Source organism: Ranitomeya imitator, chromosome 5 (assembly GCF_032444005.1).
Source record: "Ranitomeya imitator isolate aRanImi1 chromosome 5, aRanImi1.pri, whole genome shotgun sequence".
NCBI lineage: Eukaryota > Metazoa > Chordata > Amphibia > Anura > Dendrobatidae > Ranitomeya > Ranitomeya imitator.
The window spans coordinates 350,612,574-350,629,536 of NC_091286.1; the positions used below are offsets into that span (position 1 = coordinate 350,612,574).

Consider the following 16,963-nt stretch of genomic DNA (forward strand, 5'->3'; position numbering starts at 1 on the left):
TGCTGTCAATAGTGACTACTTCATTATAAATGGTTAACAGAGTGTGGGGGCTTCTTCTTTATCCCAATTGGTGCACTTAGATCATGATTTTGTGGTCTTGATGTTTGCGATGGCAATTCATGACCAAATAGCGGCCTTAGAGTCTGCCGGCTATAGTAATCTGTTTAGAAGTTAGCAACATTTAGATGGTAAAAATACACATTTTCATTTCTGTCATGTCACTTTGCATTAATTCCTGTAAAGCACCTGAAGGGTTAATAAACTACCTGACAGCAGTTTTCAATATGTTTAGGGGTGCTGTTTTTAAAATGGTATCACGTTTGGGGGTTTCCCAATATATGGGACCCCTAAAGTCACTTCAAACATGGATAAGTCCCTAAAAAAATAAATGTGGTAAATTTCTTTGAAAAAATGAAAAATTGCTGCTAAATTTTTAAACCTCCTAAAATGCTAACAAAATAAAATAACATTTTACAAATGGTGCTGATGTAAAGCCGACATGTGGGAAATGTTATTTATTAATGGTTTGCTGTTGTATGACTATCTGGATTAAAGGGATAATCATTCAAATTTAGAAAATTGCTAATTTTTTAACTTTTTCTCAAATTTTTTATATTTTTTATAAATAAACACAAAAAATGTTGAACTAAATTTACCATTATCATAAAGTATAATGTGTCACGAAAAAACAATCTCAAAATCACTGGGATTTGTTGAAGCGTTGCAGAGTTATTACCACATAAAGTGACACTGGTCAGATTTCAAAAATTTGGCTCGGTCACTAAGGGGTTAAGCAAGAGATCTACTTATTGGGTTGTGAAAAAGCTGTGTCAGTTCCGGGAGTGTTCTAACTAGCGCTTAAACATTACCGTACTTTGTCCATCACCAAATAAGCTGCCATAAGTATTGATAACCCCATAAAAGGGGTAGTTCGGCCTGAGGGTACACTTCACGCTGTGAGGATCCTCTGGTGACGGTGCCAGGAGGCGGGTGCATGACCACAAATATGCGATTTACATACATGTGGTCAGGTACGGACTAGACATGAGTGGCCTCACTCAGTGCCAGTGCATTGAGAGAGGCCGGACACGTCTAGTTGGAATGTAGCCAGAAGTGTGCAAGTCACCCACTCACAACACTGGAGAATCCTCGCAACACGCAGCACGCATACTGTGAGGATTCACAAGTCTGCAGTCACACTTCTACAAAGCAAAACACGGTTTACCGAAAGGTTAATATTCTAAAACATACTTTTTTGCAGTTTTGAATAACTAAGGTATGAGAATGCTACAGTATACATTTTTAAGCATTTTTCTTTAACCCGTTCATGACATAAGACGTATATTTATAATTACATCATATGTCTTGTCTCTGCTTTGATGTGGGCTCACATGCCAAGCCCGCATTTTTCTCGGAACATGACAGCTGATTTAATCAGCCGTCACGGGCCACAAACAGCCACGGATGGAGCAGTGTTCCTCCCGTTGCTGTTAAACTGTTAAATCCCACTTTTAATCTCTGACAGGGTGATGTAACACGTGCCGGCAGGTAGCTCTTCATTCCACACTCCCATCGACACACCCATGACATGATGGGTTGTGATGACAGTTGGGGGTTCAAGAATGACCCTCGCCTGTGTTTACAATCCTCTTGTGAACACTGGCGTGTTTGCCAGCATTCATAAGAGATCGTGATTTCTGCTACACATAGCAGTGCTGTTGCACTGTTATATATAGCACAAGTGATTGTACGATCACAGGTATTAAAGGGGTATTCCCAGCTCCAAGATCCTATCCCAATATGTAGTAGGTGTAATAATAATATTATTAGCAAATACCTCCAATTAGAAATGTAGTATAGTTTTTCTGATTCGCTATGTCTCTTTACCTATGTGCAGGCATTGCAGGACCTTCGGTATCCATGGTTACGACCACTGATATAGTGACAGTTAGTTAGCTAGTTGTTAGTGGTCGTAACCATGGATAACTAAGGTTCTGCAATGTCTGCACATGAGAAAAGAGACAAAGTGAACCAGAAAAACTGTACTACATTTCTAATTGGAGGTGTTTGCTAATATTATTATTATTATATTATTATGTAAAGCGCTATGGAATAAATGGTGCTATAATAATAAATAATAATTATTATTATTATTTCCCCTTCTACATATTAGGATAGAGATTGGAATACCCCTTTAAGTCTTTAATGGGACTATTAAATACAGTAAAATGTAAAAAAAAAAGTTTTAAAAAATATGAAGAAACCCCACTAAAGTTTAAATCACCACCCTTTTGCACCATTGAAAATAAAACAATTAAAAACCATATATTTGATATATCTGCGTTCAGAAATGTCCGATCCGTAAAAATCTAAAATAATTTAATCCAGTTAGTAATCGACTTAACACAAAAAAATTTTAAAACGACACAATTACGTTTTTTGGGCCACCGCAACATTGAAATAAAATGCAAAAGGAAAAAATAAAAACATTGTATCTACCCAAAAATGGTGTCAATAAAAATGTCAGCTAAGGGTGCAAAAAATAAGTCAGCACCCAAAACAATATCTTGAAAAATAAAAAGGCTACAGGACTCTAAAAATAGTGAAAAAGTTTTTTTAACCACTTAAATAAAATAAAACGATGATATCTGTTTACTCATACTGACCCGGAGAATTATATTGCCAGGTCAGTTTTACTATATAGTGAACATGGTAAATAAAAAACCAAAAAACAATTGTAGAATTGCACTTTTTTCCAATTTTCTGATGAGGGTATACAAAGTAACACTTTTTTGTATGTGTCATGAACAAAACATTATCCTATGGATAAGTGAGACATATTTTTTGTGGGAAGCCCCCAATAACAAGATGTATTGTTGCTACCAACGTGACCAGGTCGGGAAAAGTTCGCAATACTGTACTTTTGGTGCACTTGTAATTTCATCCATTGGGATCATATCAAAATAGGAGATCTCTTCAAGGATCTTTTCAATCACCAGCTCTTTGATTTCTTTTACTTTAGTAACAATAGTTTGTAGCCTATGAAATAAAGAAAAAGTGGATGATATGTGATATCTTTTTTAGGAAGAATGTTAAAAAAGGATTAACAAGTAAAGATTTTGTGTAATTAATATAGTTTTTTTACACAACCGCAAATAAATTTCAGAATGTCACATTCTAAGAAATTAGTGCTTAAAATGAGCATGTCAGAAAAGGAGCTATTATTGTATAAATCAGATTTTTAGGTTAAATGTACCTTTAAATTATTTTTGATATTTTTTTTAAGTCTTGACATATTCACACCAGCAAATTAAAAAAATATATACCGTATATTGCTTCCAGTAAATAAATTAAACCAGGGCTTTCACCAAAGGCAGCGGACTGGCGCGCAGGAATTTTGTTGCTCTCTGTTAGAAGCTACTTTTAGTAGGACTATGGGCCATGGACAGCGGCAAAGGATGAGAATATGGTATGAATGAAATAATTGACTTAATTTCAAGAGTTGTACCTAGAGTAAATATGGCCGGAGTGTAATCTAAAGGGAATCTATTAGTAAGATCAATCCTCCTAAGCCATCTACATGGGTGTGTAAGTCATAGGAAGTTAAAAATGATACCTTGATAGCTGCGATCCGATGTCTTATTGCAAAGAAACCCACATTTGGTTGTTTTGGGTTGTCATTATGATTTAAAAAGAGAAACCACCATAGTTTGACAATAAATGGCTTCACCCAACCACTAAGCATGAGTGAAGAAAAAGTTTTGGTGTTATCAGTCATATTCTCTGAAAAAAAGGCCAAGAAAGTAAAAATTTTGCTGGGATATGTAAATTTTTGAGCACAACTGTAGTGCTGACACATCCAACTTCAATTAGCCATTATGGGAAGTGTATCTAATAATAAAAATATACAGTATATCAACAAAAATTTTACATTGACCCAAGTAAATCTTAAAGGGGTTGTCGGTCCAAATCAATGTCTGTAGTCACTCTGTGTGACTGGAGGCTTATAAATCCCCCCAGCACATGCACTGTACACTATGGGGATGCATCAGTTTCAGACCCGAGATCGGAGGGTACGTATGACTTGTACATACTCCCGGCCAGTGGGCGCAGCTTTGCTTCCATACACTTGAATCGAACAAGGCAGCGCCCTCTAGTCAGTCATCGCCTACTGCACGGCCACGTCACTAGACTGGTGTGGCCTGGTGTGGCCTCGCTCATCACAAGTGTATGGAGTGAGGTCATGTGCACTAAACGGGCCCTGGCCAGGAGTATATATAACGCGTACATACCCTCCGGTCCCTGGTCAGAAACTGTTGGATCTCTGCAGCACACAGTACATGCACTGGGGGGATTCATAAATCTGCAGTCACAAGTCCCAATTACATCAGGCATTGTTGGGCTGGTCAAGGGGTCTACTTTGTGAGAAACGTACTAGACCCCAGTAAATATTTACCGCTTCACAGCAGCACTGGTCTGGTGGAGGAATCCCTCTATGTTCACACTACTCCATGATAAAGTAGACAGGCCTGGCTGGAACTGATGATTTACTTGCTCAAGATGAACAGAGAACAATGTTGCAAATTCCTCAGGAATCTCTTGTTGAATTCTTCCATACTCCTTCACAACATCTTCTAAACTGCTTCTATACATTTTAAATTTTTCTGCCTGTAATAGAAGATCTATACTAAAATTACCTGGATAACAGTAATGGTTTTATATCCAATAAAGTCTGATCAGTAGAGGTTTGTTCACAAAGACAGCCAAATGGAGAACATGGTATGCCCTATATACAGAGGTTACTGATTATTCGTTGTAACGCTATGTTGGGTTTAGAAGGGACCTGTCAAGCCCAGAAATGCTTTTCACCTACATATATCAGGTTAATCTGCAGGTAAATGGCGTTAAAAACCATGCCTGCCTTACTGGAAGAGCGCTGCTACAGAGTGAAAATGAAAAAAGCTACAAAAATTGGATAACCGCAAAAATCATAACTACAAACAACATTTTATTGACAGTCATATACAAATATTAAAAAACTACATTTAGAACATGGAGAGCATTACATAGAAGAAAGAAGTCAAGACTTGAGAAAGCCAAGGTGAAACATATACGTTTTTGTGCTGTGGTCTTTATTATCTGGTCAGTTTCTATATTTGATATTAATGGTATGTGATTATTTGAAAGTTGCATTGAATTCTGGTATTTATTATTCATTCATGCTATATTTTACATATTTTACTGGCATATTACTATATTCTATTTACTTTTTCTGTGCTATGACCCTTTGTATACAGCCATCAATTTATTATATACAGATTGGGCCATTTATATGGATACACCTAAAAATAGGAATGGTGGGTGATATCGACTTCCTGTCTGTGGCACCTTAGTATATGGGAGGGGAAAAACTTTTCAAGATGGGCTTATGACCACTTATAAAATGTGTTCAAAGTGCTGCCCATTGTGTTGGATTGTCAATGCAACCCTCTTCTCCCACTCTTGACACACTGATAGCAACACCACAGAAGAAATGCTAGCACAGGCTTCCAGGATCCGCTGTTTCAGATGCTGCACATCTCGTATCTTCACAGCATAGACAGTTGCCTTCAGATGACCCCAAAGATAAAAGTCTAAGGCGGTCAGATCAGGAGACCTTGGTGGCCATTCAATTGGCCCACGACGACCAATCCACTTTCCAGGAAACTGTTCATGTAGGAATGCTCGGACCTGACCCCCATAATGTGAAAAAAAAAAGTTGGATCCAAAATAGCCAACTTCAAAATGGCCGCCATGGTCACCACCCATCTCGATAAGTTTTTCCAATCCCATATACTAATGTGCCACAAACAGGAAGTTGATATCACAACCATTCCCATTTTATTTAGGTGTATCCATATAAATGACCCACTCTGTAGAATGCAACACTAACTATATCTACTATGTATACACGATACCCATATCTGAAACATTTTCCATGAAGTATCTTCTACGTAATGTTCTCCATGTTTTAAATGTAGTTTTTTTAAAAATATTTGTATAAATTATATTTGCAGTTATTTTTGTGGCTATCCAATTTTTGAAGTTCCCAGTTTAGGATACCCACTTATTTTTACATGCATTATTTGAAACTTTTGTGTAGGTTTATAGCATGAAAATGAAGTTACATCCTCCATGTACCTGCTCACTTTCAGTCACAAAGGCGATGCATGGGGAATTTATAGACACTGTTCAAAAAGCAGTGAGCCCAGCTGTAATTACCCCCCAGCACTTTGATTGACAGCCTGCTTGGCAGTGTGTGCACAGCATATATGTGTACAGCTGACTGTCAGTCAAAATGATGGGGAATAAGTACACCTGTGCTCGATGCCTATTGAGCATTGACTGTGAATAGTTCATTGCACACCCCAATCACTGAATGTGAGCGGCTCGATTGACGATATACAGGTCCTTCTCAAAAAATTAGCATATAGTGTTAAATTTCATTATTTACCATAATGTAATGATTACAATTAAACTTTCATATATTATAGATTCATTATCCACCAACTGAAATTTGTCAGGTCTTTTATTGTTTTAATACTGATGATTTTGGCATACAACTCCTGATAACCCAAAAAACCTGTCTCAATAAATTAGCATATTTCACCCATCCAATCAAATAAAAGTGTTTTTTAATAACAAACAAAAAAACCATCAAATAATAATGCTCAGTTATGCACTCAATACTTGGTCGGGAATCCTTTGGCAGAAATGACTGCTTCAATGCGGCGTGGCATGGAGGCAATCAGCCTGTGACACTGCTGAGATGTTATGGAGGCCCAGGATGCTTCAATAGCGGCCTTAAGCTCATCCAGAGTGTTGGGTCTTGCGTCTCTCAACTTTCTCTTCACAATATCCCACAGATTCTCTATGGGGTTCAGGTCAGGAGAGTTGGCAGGCCAATTGAGCACAGTAATACCATGGTCAGTAAACCATTTACCAGTGGTTTTGGCACTGTGAGCAGGTGCCAGGTCGTGCTGAAAAATGAAATCTTCATCTCCATAAAGCATTTCAGCCGATGGAAGCATGAAGTGCTCCAAAATCTCCTGATAGCTAGCTGCATTGACCCTGCCCTTGATGAAACACAGTGGATCAACACCAGCAGCTGACATGGCACCCCACACCATCACTGACTGTGGGTACTTGACACTGGACTTCAGGCATTTTGGCATTTCCTTCTCCCCAGTCTTCCTCCAGACTCTGGCACCTTGATTTCCGAATGACATGCAAAATTTGCTTTCATCAGAAAAAAGTACTTGGGACCACTTAGCAACAGTCCAGTGCTGCTTCTCTGTAGCCCAGGTCAGGCGCCTCTGCCGCTGTTTATGGTTCAAAAGTGGCTTTACCTGGGGAATGCGGCACCTGTAGCCCATTTCCTGCACACGCCTGTGCACGGTGGCTCTGGATGTTTCCACACCAGACTCAGTCCACTGCTTCCTCAGGTTCCCCAAGGTCTGGAATCGGTCCTTCTCCACAATCTTCCTCAGGGTCCGGTCTCCTCTTCTCGTTGTACAGCGTTTTCTGCCACATTGTTTCCTTCCAACAGACTTACCATTGAGGTGCCTTGATACAGCACTCTGGGAACAGCCTATTTGTTGAGAAATTTCTTTCTGGGTCTTACCCTCTTGCTTGAGGGTGTCAATGATGGCCTTCTTGACATCTGTCAGGTCGCTAGTCTTACCCATGATGGGGGTTTTGAGTAATGAACCAGGCAGGGAGTTTATAAAAGCCTCAGGTATCTTTTGCATGTGTTTAGAGTTAATTAGTTGATTCAGAAGATTAGGGTAATAGGTCGTTTAGAGAACCTTTTCTTGATATGCTAATTTATTGAGACAGGTTTTTTGGGTTATCAGGAGTTGTATGCCAAAATCATCGGTATTAAAACAATAAAAGACCTGACAAATTTCAGTTGGTGGATAATGAATCTATAATATATGAAAGTTTAATTGTAATCATTACATTATGGTAAATAATGAAACTTAACACTATATGCTAATTTTTTGAGAAGGACCTGTAAGTTAATTTTCTTTTTCTCCCTGCTATTCTTACAGAAAGTCAGGCAGGTATGATTTTAAGGAGAACATGTCTCTTTATACATGCAGTCGGATCTGTTGGCAGCATGGTATAAGACATCCTGAACAGGATAACATTTAGATTTGTTGGAAATAAATTCAGTTTTAGGCCTCCTTCACAGGTTTGTTTAAAAAAGATGTACACGTGAGAGATTCCATTTTTACTATCCATGCGGTTTTCTGTTGGCCATCCATGTGTAAGTGTGTAAATCCTGTTTGCCATCCGTGTGACATCCAGGTGAAAGTGTGTACCATCTATGTGCTATCCGAGTGCCATCCGTGTGTTATCCATGTGTAAGTGTGTACCATCTGTGTGCTATCCATGTGCCATCCGTGTGTCATCCATGTGTAAGTGTGTACCATCTGTGTGCTATCCATGTGCCATCTGTGTGTCATCCATGTGTGTACCATCTGTGTGCTAGCTGAGTGCCATCCGTGTATCATCCATGTGTAAGTGTGTACCCTCTGTGTGCTATCCGAGTGCCATCCGTGTGTTATCCATGTGTAAGTGTGTACCATCTGTGTGCTATCCATGTGCCATCCGTGTGTCATCCATGTGTAAGTGTGTACCATCTGTGTGCTATCCATGTGCCATCTGTGTGTCATCCATGTGTGTACCATCTGTGTGCTAGCTGAGTGCCATCCGTGTATCATCCATGTGTAAGTGTGTACCCTCTGTGTGCTATCCGAGTGCCATCCGTGTGTCATCCATGTGTAAGTGTGTACCCTCTGTGTGCTATCTGAGTGCCATCCGTGTGTCATCCATGTGTAAGTGTGTACCCTCTGTGTGCTATCTGAGTGCCATCCGTGTGTCATCCATGTGTTAGTGTGTACCATCTGTGTGCTATCTGAGTGCCATCCGTGTGTCATCCATGTGTAAGTGTGTACCCTCTGTGTGCTATCTGAGTGCCATCCGTGTGTCATCCATGTGTGTGTACCATCTGTGTGCTATCCGAGTGCCATCCGTGTGTCATCCATGTGTAAGTGTCTACCCTCTGTGCGCTCCGAGTGCCATCCGTGTGTCATCTATGTGTAAGTGTGTACCATCTGTGTGCTATCCATGTGCCATCTGTGTGTCATCCATGTGTGTACCATCTGTGTGCTAGCTGAGTGCCATCCATGTATCATTCATGTGTAAGTGTGTACCATCTGTGTGCTATCCGAGTGCCATCCGTGTATCATCCATGTGTAAGTGTGTACCATCTGTGTGCTATCCGAGTGCCATCCGTGTGTCACCATGTGTACGTGTGTACCATCTGTGTGCTATCCGAGTGCCATCCGTGTGTCATCCATGTGTAAGTGTGTACCATCTGCGTGCTATCCGAGTGCCATCCGTGTGTCACCATGTGCAAGTGTGTACCATCTGTGTGCTATCCGAGTGCCATCCGTGTGTCATCCATGTGTAAGTGTGTACCATCTGTGTGCTATCCATGTGCCATCCGTGTGTCATCCATGTGTAAGTGTGTACCATCTGTGTGCTATCCGAGTGCCATCCGTGTGTCATCCATGTGTAAGTGTGTACATCTGTGTGCTATCCGAGTGCCATCCATGTGTCATTCATGTGTAAGTGTGTACCATCTGTGTGCTATCCATGTGCCATCCGTGTGTCATCCATGTGTAAGTGTGTACCCTCTGTGTGCTATCTGAGTGCCATCCGTGAGTTATCCATGTGTAAGTGTGTACCATCTGTGTGCTATCCGAGTGCCATCCGTGTGTCATCCATGTGTAAGTGTGTACCATATGTGTGCTATCCATGTGCCATCCGTGTGTCATCCATGTGTGTACCATCTGTGTGCTAGCTGAGTGCCATCCGTGTATCATCCATGTGTAAGTGTGTACCATCTGTGTGCTATCCGAGTGCCATCCGTGTGTTATCCATGTGTAAGTGTGTACCATCTGTGTGCTATCCGAGTGCCATCCGTGTGTCATCCATGTGTAAGTGTGTACCATCTGTGTGCTATCCATGTGCCATCCGTGTGTCATCCATGTGTGTACCATCTGTGTGCTATCTGAGTGCCATCCGTGTGTCATCCATGTGTAAGTGTGTACCCTCTGTGTGCTATCTGAGTGCCATCCGTGTATCATCCATGTGTAAGTGTGTACCATCTGTGTGCTATCCGAGTGCCATCCGTGTGTTATCCATGTGTAAGTGTGTACCATCTGTGTGCTATCCGAGTGCCATCCGTGTGTCATCCATGTGTAAGTGTGTACCATCTGTGTGCTATCCATGTGCCATCCGTGTGTCATCCATGTGTGTACCATCTGTGTGCTAGCTGAGTGCCATCCGTGTATCATCCATGTGTAAGTGTGTACCATCTGTGTGCTATCCGAGTGCCATCCGTGTGTTATCCATGTGTAAGTGTGTACCATCTGTGTGCTATCCGAGTGCCATCCGTGTGTCATCCATGTGTAAGTGTGTACCATCTGTGTGCTATCCATGTGCCATCCGTGTGTCATCCATGTGTGTACCATCTGTGTGCTAGCTGAGTGCCATCCGTGTATCATCCATGTGTAAGTGTGTACCATCAGTGTGCTATCCGAGTGCCATCCGTGTGTCATCCATGTGTAAGTGTGTACCCTCTGTGTGCTGAGTGCCATCCGTGTGTCATCCATGTGTAAGTGTGTACCCTCTGTGTGCTATCTGAGTGCCATCCGTGTGTCATCCATGTGTTAGTGTGTACCATCTGTGTGCTATCCAAGTGCCATCCGTGTGTCTTCCATGTGTGTGTACCATCTGTGTGCTATCCGAGTGCCATCCGTGTGTCATCCATGTGTAAGTGTCTACCCTCTGTGCGCTCCGAGTGCCATCCGTGTGTCATCCATGTGTAAGTGTGTACCATCTGTGTGCTATCCATGTGCCATCCGTGTGTCATCCATGTGTCATCCATGTGTGTACCATCTGTGTGCTAGCTGAGTGCCATCCGTGTATCATTCATGTGTAAGTGTGTACCATCTGTGTGCTATCCGAGTGCCATCTGTGTGTCATCCATGTGTAAGTGTGTACCATATGTTTATCTGAGTGCCATCCGTATGTTATCCATGTGTAAGTGTGTACCATCTGTGTGCTATCCGAGTGCCATCCGTGTGTTATCCATGTGTAAGTGTGTACCATCTGTGTGCTATCCGAGTGCCATCCGTGTGTCATCCATGTGTAAGTGTGTACCATCTGTGTGCTATCCATGTGCCATCTGTGTGTCATCCATGTGTGTACCATCTGTGTGCTAGCTGAGTGCCATCCGTGTGTCATCCATGTGTAAGTGTGTACCATCTGTGTGCTATCCATGTGCCATCCGTGTGTCATCCATGTGTCATCCATGTGTGTACCATCTGTGTGCTATCCGAGTGCCATCCGTGTGTCATCCATGTGTAAGTGTGTACCCTCTGTGTGCTATCTGAGTGCCATCCGTGTGTCATCCATGTGTAAGTGTGTACCCTCTGTGTGCTATCTGAGTGCCATCCGTGTGTCATCCATGTGTTAGTGTGTACCATCTGTGTGCTATCTGAGTGCCATCCGTGTGTCATCCATGTGTAAGTGTGTACCCTCTGTGTGCTATCTGAGTGCCATCCGTGTGTCATCCATGTGTGTGTACCATCTGTGTGCTATCCGAGTGCCATCCGTGTGTCATCCATGTGTAAGTGTCTACCCTCTGTGCGCTCCGAGTGCCATCCGTGTGTCATCTATGTGTAAGTGTGTACCATCTGTGTGCTATCCATGTGCCATCCGTGTGTCATCCATGTGTGTACCATCTGTGTGCTAGCTGAGTGCCATCCATGTATCATTCATGTGTAAGTGTGTACCATCTGTGTGCTATCCGAGTGCCATCCGTGTATCATCCATGTGTAAGTGTGTACCATCTGTGTGCTATCCGAGTGCCATCCGTGTGTCACCATGTGTACGTGTGTACCATCTGTGTGCTATCCGAGTGCCATCCGTGTGTCATCCATGTGTAAGTGTGTACCATCTGCGTGCTATCCGAGTGTCATCCGTGTGTCACCATGTGTAAGTGTGTACCATCTATGTGCTATCCGAGTGCCATCCGTGTGTCATCCATGTGTAAGTGTGTACCATCTGTGTGCTATCCATGTGCCATCCGTGTGTCATCCATGTGTAAGTGTGTACCATCTGTGTGCTATCCGAGTGCCATCCGTGTGTCATCCATGTGTAAGTGTGTACATCTGTGTGCTATCCAAGTGCCATCCATGTGTCATTCATGTGTAAGTGTGTACCATCTGTGTGCTATCCATGTGCCATCCATGTGTAAGTGTGTACCCTCTGTGTGCTATCTGAGTGCCATCCGTGAGTTATCCATGTGTAAGTGTGTACCCTCTGTGTGCTATCTGATTGCCATCCGTGTGTCATCCATGTGTAAGTGTGTACCCTCTGTGTGCTATCTGAGTGCCATCCGTGTATCATCCATGTGTAAGTGTGTACCATCTGTGTGCTATCCGAGTGCCATCCGTGTGTTATCCATGTGTAAGTGTGTACCATCTGTGTGCTATCCGAGTGCCATCCGTGTGTCATCCATGTGTAAGTGTGTACCATCTGTGTGCTATCCATGTGCCATCCGTGTGTCATCCATGTGTGTACCATCTGTGTGCTAGCTGAGTGCCATCCGTGTATCATCCATGTGTAAGTGTGTACCATCTGTGTGCTATCCGAGTGCCATCCGTGTGTTATCCATGTGTAAGTGTGTACCATCTGTGTGCTATCCGAGTGCCATCCGTGTGTTATCCATGTGTAAGTGTGTACCATCTGTGTGCTATCCGAGTGCCATCCGTGTGTCATCCATGTGTAAGTGTGTACCATCTGTGTGCTATCCATGTGCCATCCGTGTGTCATCCATATGTGTACCATCTGTGTGCTAGCTGAGTGCCATCCGTGTATCATCCATGTGTAAGTGTGTACCATCAGTGTGCTATCCGAGTGCCATCCGTGTGTCATCCATGTGTAAGTGTGTACCCTCTGTGTGCTGAGTGCCATCCGTGTGTCATCCATGTGTAAGTGTGTACCCTCTGTGTGCTGAGTGCCATCCGTGTGTCATCCATGTGTTAGTGTGTACCATCTGTGTGCTATCCAAGTGCCATCCGTGTGTCTTCCATGTGTGTGTACCATCTGTGTGCTATCCGAGTGCCATCCGTGTGTCATCCATGTGTAAGTGTCTACCCTCTGTGCGCTCCGAGTGCCATCCGTGTGTCATCCATGTGTAAGTGTGTACCATCTGTGTGCTATCCATGTGCCATCCGTGTGTCATCCATGTGTGTACCATCTGTGTGCTAGCTGAGTGCCATCCGTGTATCATTCATGTGTAAGTGTGTACCATCTGTGTGCTATCCGAGTGCCATCTGTGTGTCATCCATGTGTAGGTGTGTACCATATGTTTATCTGAGTGCCATCCGTATGTCATCCATGTGTAAGTGTGTACCATCTGTGTGCTATCCGAGTGCCATCCGTGTGTCATCCATGTGTAAGTGTGTACCATCTGTGTGCTATCCGAGTGCCATCCATGTGTAAGTGTGTACCATCTGTGTGCTAGCTGAGTGCCATCCGTGTGTCATCCATGTGTAAGTGTGTACCATCTGTGTGCTATCCGAGTGCCATCCATGTGTAAGTGTGTACCATCTGTGTGCTAGCTGAGTGCCATCCGTGTGTCATCCATGTGTGTACCATCTGTGTGCTATCTGAGTGCCATCCGTGTGTCATCCATGTATAAGTGTGTACCATCTGTGTGCTATCCGAGTGCCATCCGTGTGTCATCCATGTGTAAGTGTGTACGACCTGTGTGCTATCCAAGTAACACGTACCGGAATAAAATGCATTAAAGAAATTACTGATTTACATGCGCTAAAGATGTGCAGCTTGTGAAGTTTATTGTACAGCTTTGTATTAACCCATAGTTTGTAAGCTTGCGAGCAGGGCCCTCACTCCTCCTGGTATCTGTTTTGAACTGTATTTCTGTTATGATGTAATGTTTATTGTCTGTACAAGTCCCCTCTATAATTTGTAAAGCGCTGCGGAATATGTTGGCGCTATATAAATAAAATTATTATTATTATTATTATTATTAACCTAATAAATAAATACATGAAAAAAGTTACAGATGTTCCTGCTCTTCAAAGTCGCCAGGTCTCATGCAGCGCTGCGTGACTTGGAAGTTGTTGTTTGCTAAGCCTGCAGAATGCCAGAATGAGGCTCCATAGGCTTTGCACGGCAGATTTGTTGGATTCGCTTGGACTACGTCAGACCTGCGTGGGAATTTTTTTTTTAAATAAATTGGGAAACCAGGGAAATTGTCGGGGCAGTTTTTTTCAATAAAGTATTTTTTATGTATATTTCCTTTTTATTTCTGGGTTAGTAATGGGAGTGTCGGATGGACACCCCTTCTTTACTAGCACCAGGGCTTGATGCCAGCTGTGTTTTTAAACCCTTCACAGCTGACATCAACTCCAAGCCCCATTAACCTGGATTGGCAACGCACCAGGACATCAGGAAGAGCCAAGATGAACGGCCACACATGCCCATCTTATGGGCTGCGCTACTTCTGGGGAGGCAGCGGGCTGGTATTTTTAGGCTGGGAAGGGCCCAATAACCAGGGATGTTCCAAGCCTGAAAATATCAGCTCTCAGCTATCTACTTTACCTTTGCTGATTGCAAAGAAAACCCCACGTAATATGTTTCATTTATTTATTAGATTAATACAAAGCTATAAAATAAACTTCACATGAAAGGCACAAAAAGGTGCAAGTTTATAATTTGTTGTGGGGTTGTGAAATTATATATATGACAGATATCTATCTATATATCTATCTATCTATCTATCCCATATCTATCTACCGGTATCTATCCCATATCTATCTATCTATCTCATATCTATCTATCTATCTATCTATCTATCTATCTATCTATCTATCTATCTCATATCTATCTATCTATCTCATATCTATCTATCTATCTATCTATCTATCTATCTATCTATCTATCTATCTATCTATCTCATATCTATCTATCTATCTCATATCTATCTATCCCATATCTATCTATCCCATATCTATCTATCCCATATCTATCTATCTATCTATCTATCTATCTATCTATCTATCTCATATCTATCTATCTCATATCTATCTATCTCATATCTATCTATCTATCCCATATCTATCTATCTATCTATCTATCTATCTATCTATCTATCTATCTATCTATCTATCTATCTATCTATCTCATATCTATCTATCCCATATCTATCTATCTATCTATCCCATATCTATCTATCTATCTATCTATCTATCTATCTATCTATCTATCTATCTATCTATCTATCTACCTATCCCATATCTATCTATCTATCTATCTATCTATCCCATATCTATCTATCATCTTTCCACATCTTTAACAAATAAAAATTAGTAATTTCTTGATTACATTCAATTGCAGTACATTTGCACGTGGAGTAAAAAGTACCATCTTTTGCAACATTTTGAAAAAGATGCAACTTTTTCTTCAAAAAGTCCCATAAATGGTTGATGACAGGTAAACAAGCCCACTTTTGACTTCTCACAAAATTTGTGACTCTCTTTCAGTATTTTTATGAATCGGACGCATAAAACGAGAGTGAATACCAGAAGACAATGATGAATTGGGGCCAGAACATTCAATGGACAGCAAGTTGGCTTGGTGGTTAGCACGGCAGTCTTGCAGTGCTGGGGTCAAATCCCACCAAGGACAACATCTGCAAGGAGTTTGTATGTTCTCCCCGTGTTTGTGTGGGTTTCCTCCAGGTTCGCCGGTCTCTTCCCATACTCCAAAGACACACTGATAGGGAATCTAGATTGTGAGCCCCCAGGGGACAGTGACGATAATGTCTGTGGAATTAATGAAGCTGTAGAAGTGAGTAAAATTAATAAATGTGAGCAATATGCTAAAAAACATTCTATGAGAACACAATTTAATATTCAGTTTTGAAAAACAACAAATCATGTAATGTTTTTTCCTGCATCACGCAATGTACAGTAGTACCACGATCGCTGTATGGTATGCCCCGCCAGGGCAGCGGGGTATTCGGTACCGGGTCCGGTGCTTAAAGGGAATGTCACGGTGGCTGCGACCCAGTCCGTGGCCCTGGGGGCCCAATTAAAGGGGAATGTCTTTAAAGGGGTTTTGAGAAGAAAGTTTGTTAGTGACGCCACCTGTGGTATTCGGTCAATAGGGACCGACGCTGCATAAAGGGATCCTCTGGGGTGATGGTATGGCAGCTAGATGGTATAACTTCCCAGAGGTGAACTAGGTCCCCAGGGCTTCCGGTGTATAGGTGAAGATGGTGAGTGGTGCAGTAAAGAACAAGGACACAGGTCTGCAGTATTTTAACTGGTTTACTGTAGCTTCAAGCGACCGCAGTCCAGGGCACCAGTCAGATTACAGGTACAGGGAGGGTCCGGCCGGCTTGGAAGCAAGTTGGGAGTCCCCTTTTCCAGGTGGAGATTAAAGCCTTCCTTAAAGCGCGGTGGTATTGTAGTCCCTTACTGCCTATGGCTTCAGATAAGGTCCTCACAGTTCTCTCTGTCCCCCATATAGGATAGGACAATACCTGCATGACAGGTGACTCAAGCCTTTTTACAGGGTCTCTATCACGACCCGGGCTCTATGTGTCACTGTGTCTCCTGGGAGTTAGGGCGAACAGATGATGTATAATCCAGGTGTCCTGTCGGTTTCTAGTATGTGTCTTAGAGTCCCACAAAAGCCTCGGTCTTCCAGCTACTGGTGTCTGCGCTTTGCCAGGAAGACAGTCCAATCACTGCTTTCCTCCCCAGGTGTCACTCGCCCGTGCCTCTCTCTCCTACACGCTCACTACAAT

The 16,963-nt window shown here is 42.3% G+C and overlaps 1 protein-coding gene across 1 annotated transcript in view; it reads right to left on the reverse strand.

The window, feature by feature from the left end:
• Positions 1-16,963, reverse strand: part of LOC138637623 (dynein axonemal heavy chain 5-like) — a 569,265-nt gene that overhangs the window by 421,071 nt on the left and 131,231 nt on the right. The window contains exons 19-20 of the mRNA XM_069726456.1: positions 4,457-4,668; positions 2,922-3,039 (exon numbers count right to left, since the gene is read on the reverse strand). Coding sequence (XP_069582557.1) covers positions 2,922-3,039; positions 4,457-4,668 — 330 coding nt within the window. The remainder of the gene's footprint in view (positions 1-2,921; positions 3,040-4,456; positions 4,669-16,963) is intronic.